Raw genomic sequence first — 6791 nt, 5'->3', positions numbered from 1 at the left:
GAGGCAGAGGCAGGTGGATTTCTGAGTTCGAGGCCAGCCTGGTCTACAAAGTGAGTTCCAGGACAGCCAGGGCTACAGAGAAACCCTGTCTCGAAAAAACAAAAACAAAAAAAAAATATTTTTTTTTATTATCTAGTTTGAGACAGGGTCTCACTGTGTAGCAATGTACTTCCTGAACTTGCTGTGTAGACTAGGCTAGCCTCAAACTTGTAGCAACCCTTTTGTCTCTGCCTTATAAGCACTGACATTTGCTTGTTTGGTTGCTTAGAGACAGGATCTCAAAATATAGCACAGGCTAGCCTTAAATGCACTATGTCATCCCAGTTGATCTTGAATTTGCGATCCATCTGCCTCAGTTTCCAGAGTGCTGGGATTACAGACTTTCGACATCACACCCAATTGAGACCTTGTGCCCCCAAAGCAAAAGAAGCACAAGCCTAGCCTGGACTACAGAGTGAGTTAGAGAGCTGTGTGGGTAACTTAGTGTGATCTTATCTCAGAGTAAACAGTTGGGTTGCAGCTTAGCAGTGGTGCATGGTGACAATGAGAACAAGGGAGCTACACGCTTGGTTCAAGCCCCAGTCCATTCATTTGCTGTGAGAGTTGAGGCTGCCATTGCCTCTTGTGCTTCAGACTGCTCATCTGTGAGCTGAAGGTGGAGGTAGTGCCCACCCCACAGGGCTCTGACTCACAAGGAAATCTAAAACGTGGCCTGGCACATCAGTGCGGGTCACTGCATCTCCCTCCTGTGTTCATTTGCTCTGTCTCGGTTCTCAGCTGACTTTGGAGTTTTTATTTAAGGCTCACCTCCTTTCCTTTTCTGTGAAAAGGCTTCCCAAATAGCCTCAGGCCTCTCCAGATTTGTTTGAAATTCTTGGACTTTGTCAGTTGTTCAACTCTGTCTGCTTTATCGGGGCTACTGAATCTGCTGCTCGTCCCAGCCCTTGACTTGTGCGGTTTATACAGCTCTTCTGCAGAAGGACACTCCCTCTGGTGCTATGCTCTGTCCATAGCTTAACCTGTGGTCACATCAGCTCCCTCCCGGTCACTGACCTTGCCCTGGAGAATGAGTTCTCAGGGACGCTGGCCCCTCTCTGCTTCTTCTAGCACACTTCCTCCCTGACTTCTAAAACCCTTTTTTCTGTTTTTGTTTTGGTTTTGGTTTTTCGAGACAGGGTTTCTCTGTATAGCTCTGGCTGTCCTGGAGCTCACTCTGTAGACCAGGCTGGCCTTGAACTCACAGAGATCCACCTGTCTCTGCCTCCCAAGTGCTGGGATTAAAGGTGTGTACCACCATGCCCAGCCTGATTGTTTTCTTGTCCTCCTCTTGCAGAAGTTTAATTTAATAATAATCTGTTCTCTCCATCGGTTTTTNCTTTCTTCCTTTNTCTTCCTTTTTTTTTTTTTTTTTTAAGATTTTTATTTATATGAGTACACTGTAGCTGTCTCAGACACACCAGAAGAGGGCATCAGCTCTCATTGCAGATGGTTGTGCGTCACCATGTGGTTGCTGGAATTTGAACTCAGGACCTTTGGAAGAGCAGTGCTCTCAACCACTGAGCCATCTCTCCAGCCCTCTTTCTTTCTCTCTTTCTCTCTTTCTTTCTTTCTTTCTTTCTTTCTTTCTTTCTTTCTTTCTTTCTTTCTCTTTGCTTGTTTTTTGAGACAGGATCTCCTGTGTAGCCCTGGCTGTCCTGGAACTCACTCTGTAGACCAGGCTGGCCTCAAACTCACAGAGATCCACCTGCCTCTGTCACTCAAGTGCTGAAATTGTAGGCATGCACCATCATGCCCCACTTTCTATGTTTTTTATCTGTGTCTGTGGGTGTGTTCTTGCCTTTGGTAACCTCTCAGTGTTCACCATTGGTCCTTGTGTTTCTCGTTCTGTCCATGTCACCTGGGTGGGGTCACCTTCTCAGTCATCTCTCCCACAGACTGTGTACAGTGCTCTCGGCCTGAGGGATGCCTGCCGTTCTCTGCCACAGTCCATCCAGCTTTTTCAGGACATTGCCCAGGAGTTCTCTGACGACCTGCATCACATTGCCAGCCTCATCGGGAAGGTGGTGAGCAGAAGCCAGACACCGGAGGAGGAGGAGGAGGAGGAGTGGGGCAGGATGGAGGAGTAGAAAGGGTCTGGGGTCTGGAGAATGTGGTGTGGGAGGTGGGGGCACATAGGAGATGTGGCATCACCTGGTGACAAAACAACATGCTGAGAGGAAGTGTCTGAAGATGAGGATTAAAGGGGGATCTGGGGCCCAAGGAGAACCGGGGGACAGAACAGAGAGAGGGTGCTGGGTGCTAAGAAACTGGACGTCTAATCTGTCTCCTCAGGTGGACTTTGAGGAAAGTTTTGCTGAAAATCGCTTCACAGTCCTCCCTAACATAGACCCTGACATAGATGCCAGTGAGTGCTGGGCGTGTGGGTCCTAGGCCTGGGGGTCCTGGGGCAGTCGTTCGATCCATGATCCATGCGCGGCTAGACACATACATGGGAATCAGCTTGCAGCCAGAAGAAAGCTCTTCCTTTAGAGTCTCCAGTAGCATGGGCTAGCCTCAAACTCAGTATATAACCAAGGACAGCCTCAAACTCCTGATCCTCCTGCTCCCACTCTGGAGGGCTTGGATTGCAGGCATGCACCGATCACCATGCCTGGATAATCAGGGATTCTTAAAAAAATTAGTTTCATGTGGCCAGAGTTGGCCTTGAACCCCTAATCCTCCCAGACCTCATTTTTATATGCATGTAATTTTCTACACACCTAGAGAAGCGAAGGCTGATGGGGCTTCCGAGCTTCCTCACTGAAGTTGCTCAGAAGGAGCTGGAGAACCTGGACTCTCGCATCCCCTCATGCAGTGTCATCTACATCCCTCTGGTGAGCGAGTGCAGGAGAGCAGTGAAGTCCCCAGGAGTTTCATGGTGATGCATGAAAGCCCTTCAACACTGGAGGGCAGGACAGCGGCTCATGGATGCATCCATAGGTCTCATGTGGAGTGGTCCGGGAGGAAGTGACACCCAGCCAGATGAGCTAAATTAACCCTGGCAGTCAATGGGTGACAGGCACCCACTGTCCTTAAACCCAGGGGCATGAATACCTTTGGTGACTTCAGTCTCTGACAGAGGAATGGAGGATCCCAGTGGTGTCTGGGCTCCCTCTTGGACCAGAGGGTGTTCAGTAAGTTCCTGCCCACTCTGACTCCATTCTCTCCCCAGATTGGCTTCCTTCTTTCCATTCCCCGCTTGCCTTTCATGGTAGAAGCTAGTGACTTTGAGATTGAGGGGCTGGACTTCATGGTAAGTGTCTCGACTTCTCGGTGGTGGGAGGAGTGTGATAAGAAGCTGGAAGAAGGGTCTCAGCCCATCAGCACTGAACATGATGTGGGATCATTTTTGTAGTTTAAGAAGCTTTTCCAGTCCTGAGTCAGAAGAGGAGTTGGGGGTGAGGGGCTGGAGGAGGTCCAGGCAGGTGGAGAGGAGAGAAGACCTAAGGGATGAAAAGCCACTGGGCATGGTGGTGTGGGCATGGTGGTGTGGGGCATGGTGATGTGGACATGGTGGTGTGGGCATGGTGGTGTGGGGCATGGTGATGTGGACATGGTGGTGTGGGGCATGGAGGTGTATCCCTGGCTTTTCGGGAACTCACTCTGTAGACCAGGCTGGCCTCAGACTCACAGAGTCCACCTGCCTATGACTCCCAAGTGCTGGGGATTGAAGGTATGCACTACTGCTGCCTGGCTTGTGATCACAACTTTAATCCCAGCACTCTGGAGACAGAGGCAGGTGGGTCTCTGTGAGTTGCAAGCCAGCCAGGGCTATAGAATGAAATCCTGTCCCAAAACAAAACAAAACAAATCAAATCAAAACAAAACGAAACAAGAGACAACAAGCCCAGAGTCTGGACTCCTTGCACCCAGTTTCTCTCAGAGGACAAGCTGCACTATCGTAGCGCCCGGACCAAGGAGCTGGACACGCTGCTGGGAGATCTGCACTGCGAGATCCGGGGTGAGGAGCCCGTGGGGGGAGGGGGCAGGCTGCTCTAACAGACCCTGCTCTCATGCTGGCCCCTCTGCATGGTCGCACAGCATCTGTGTGCCTGCTTCCAGATCTTTCCAGGCACCTCTCTCTCTCCTTCTCCAGACCAGGAGACCCTGTTGATGTACCAGCTGCAGTGCCAGGTGCTGGCACGGGCTTCAGTCTTAACTCGGGTATTGGACCTTGCCTCCCGCCTGGACGTCCTGTTGGCTCTTGCCAGTGCTGCCCGGGACTACGGCTATTCGAGACCGCATTACTCTCCCTGTATCCATGGAGTGCGAATCAGGAATGGCAGGTGAGAAGGGGCCCCATGTCCCGCTGTGGGGTTCCTCCCTGCGTCCACAAACCATGCAGTGTCTCTCTACCCACCACAGGCATCCTCTAATGGAACTGTGCGCACGAACCTTCGTGCCCAACTCCACGGACTGTGGTGGGGACCAGGGCAGGGTCAAAGTCATCACTGGACCCAACTCCTCAGGGAAAAGCATTTATCTCAAGCAGGTGAGGGGCTGCCAACCCGGGCGGGCGGCCCACATCTCCATTTCCTCTGGCCGCCAGGCCGGATCCTCTGTTCCCCCACACCCACCCCCACCCCCACGCAGCACATGCCCTTGTCCTCTGAGGGACAGTCTCTTCTTTAGGCTAGACCTTTCCGTGGCCACAAGTCCCTGGACCAACCTCCAGATAGATCCATGCCGTTCCCTAGAATGCCTTTACCCACAACCCTGATTCTCTGGAGTTAATTGTGAAGTCAGGACCCGGGAAACTGTGTTCCAGGGCTCTGTTCTTCTGTTACACTGCGTCCTCTCTTTAATCTGTCGCTCATGTCTTTAGTTGAGACCCATTTTTACTTTGCCCATATTACGGCAACAGGCCCATGTTCTGTCTCCCCTGCCCTGGCCCAGGTAGGCTTGATCACTTTCATGGCCCTGGTGGGCAGTTTCGTGCCTGCAGAGGAGGCTGAGATTGGGGTAATCGACGCCATCTTCACCCGAATTCACAGCTGCGAATCCATCTCCCTCGGCCTCTCCACCTTCATGATTGATCTCAACCAGGTTAAAGGGAGCAGCAGGGGCTGGGGGAAGGGTGACCGGGTAGGAACTGTGCCCCTGGAAGTCTTGGACAGGAACACATTTCCTCCAATGCATGCCATCTGCACTGGGGCCAGGGAGCACCGAGGTCGGAGTCTGGAGGCCGCAACACCATCCACAGTTCCTGAGGCTCCTTTGTGTGACCTCTCAGCTGGCAGGGGAAGGCCCGGCAAATAAGAGCATCGCTATTAAAAAGGTTGCAGTTTAGGGGTAGACACATGTAAGGAGTTTATTCATGATGACACATCACAGCCCTAACCACCAAGAAAGCTCCCTTGTCCCCTTCATGCCCAACAGGTGGCGAAAGCAGTGAACAATGCCACAGAGCACTCGCTGGTCCTGATCGATGAATTCGGGAAGGGGACCAACTCGGTGCGGAGGAAAATGAAGAGATGCTAAGGATGGGGGATGGAGGAAGATGAGGGATGGGAGCAGGAGACTGACCTCAGGGAAGGAAGGGGGATGCGTGCACAGAGGGGAGGAGAAGCCAGGGCAGCTACAGAAGGACACAGCCATCCTGGCTCTGCCCTCTCACCTCTGCCCTTTGACAGGTGGATGGCCTGGCACTTCTAGCTGCTGTGCTCCGTCACTGGCTAGCACTGGGACCCAGCTGCCCCCACGTCTTTGTGGCCACCAACTTCCTGAGCCTTGTTCAGCTGCAGCTGCTGCCGCAAGGACCCCTGGTGCAGTATTTGGTGAGGAGTCACTCTGACCATGGCCTTTCCCTCTTCTCAGTCCCAGGGCACTGAAGGCGCAGGGTCCTTGTTTGTTCTCTTTGCAGACCATGGAGACTTGTGAGGATGGGGAAGACCTTGTCTTCTTCTACCAGCTTTGCCAAGGTGTCGCCAGTGCCAGCCACGCCTCCCACACAGCGGCCCAGGCTGGGCTTCCTGACCCACTCATTGCTCGTGGCAAAGAGGTAATGAGCACCACCCCACCTCGGGCCCCCTCAAGTACACTGCTCCTCTTGCTAAGTTTAAGATTGACTTATCTTATGCATATGAGTGTTTTCCTTGAATTTATATAAATATACCACATGTGCCTGGTGTCTGTGGAGGTCAGAAAATGACATCAATCTCAGGACACTGGAGTTACAGATGGTTTGTGAGCTGCCACGTGGGTGCTGGGAATTGAACCCAGGTCCTCTGAGAGAGCAGTTAGTGCTCTTAGCTGCTGAGCCATCTCTGTACCCTCTTTCCTGTTCCTCTTGAAACTCTGGACTTGTAGGCCCACAGGACTTCTGACCCTCATTTCCCCTCTTCCCTAACGTCCTCACCCCATCCTTCCTGTGCTTCTGTGCTAGGTCTCAGACTTGATCCACAGTGGGAAACCCATCAAGGCCACGAATGAGCTTCTGAGGAGGAACCAAATGGAAAAGTGAGTGGGGCCTACCATGCTCCCCACAGCTCCTGTGTCCTCCCTCACCTGGCCCCAGCCACCTTCCTGCAGCCCTGTGCCCTCCTCCTCCTCCTTGTCCTTCTCCTCACCAAGTCAGGTGTGGCACATGCCTGTAAGCCTGGTGTTCAAGGCCAGCCTGAGCTACATAGCAAGACCTTGTCAAAAAACGACAAACAAGCCGGGCGTGGTGGCGCACGCCTTTAATCCCAGCAATCGGGAGGCAGAGGCAGGCGGATTTCTGAGTTCGAGGCCAGCCTGGTCTACAAAGTGAG

General features: G+C 52.6%; 1 protein-coding gene across 1 annotated transcript in view; it reads left to right on the top strand.

Moving 5' to 3' along the window:
- The window catches only part of Msh5 (mutS homolog 5), a 17797-nt gene that overhangs the window by 10560 nt on the left and 446 nt on the right, over positions 1 to 6791 (top strand). The window contains exons 12-23 of the mRNA XM_029471594.1: positions 1935 to 2063; positions 2332 to 2404; positions 2764 to 2873; positions 3212 to 3292; positions 3913 to 4000; positions 4136 to 4325; positions 4405 to 4531; positions 4936 to 5085; positions 5419 to 5493; positions 5673 to 5816; positions 5903 to 6040; positions 6425 to 6498. Coding sequence (XP_029327454.1) covers positions 1935 to 2063; positions 2332 to 2404; positions 2764 to 2873; positions 3212 to 3292; positions 3913 to 4000; positions 4136 to 4325; positions 4405 to 4531; positions 4936 to 5085; positions 5419 to 5493; positions 5673 to 5816; positions 5903 to 6040; positions 6425 to 6498 — 1379 coding nt within the window. The remainder of the gene's footprint in view (positions 1 to 1934; positions 2064 to 2331; positions 2405 to 2763; positions 2874 to 3211; positions 3293 to 3912; positions 4001 to 4135; positions 4326 to 4404; positions 4532 to 4935; positions 5086 to 5418; positions 5494 to 5672; positions 5817 to 5902; positions 6041 to 6424; positions 6499 to 6791) is intronic.

This window comes from Mus caroli, chromosome 17, assembly GCF_900094665.2.
Source record: "Mus caroli chromosome 17, CAROLI_EIJ_v1.1, whole genome shotgun sequence".
Lineage (NCBI taxonomy): Eukaryota > Metazoa > Chordata > Mammalia > Rodentia > Muridae > Mus > Mus caroli.
Note: the sequence above shows the minus strand (reverse complement) of the source record. Positions and strands in the feature narration are given on the sequence as shown.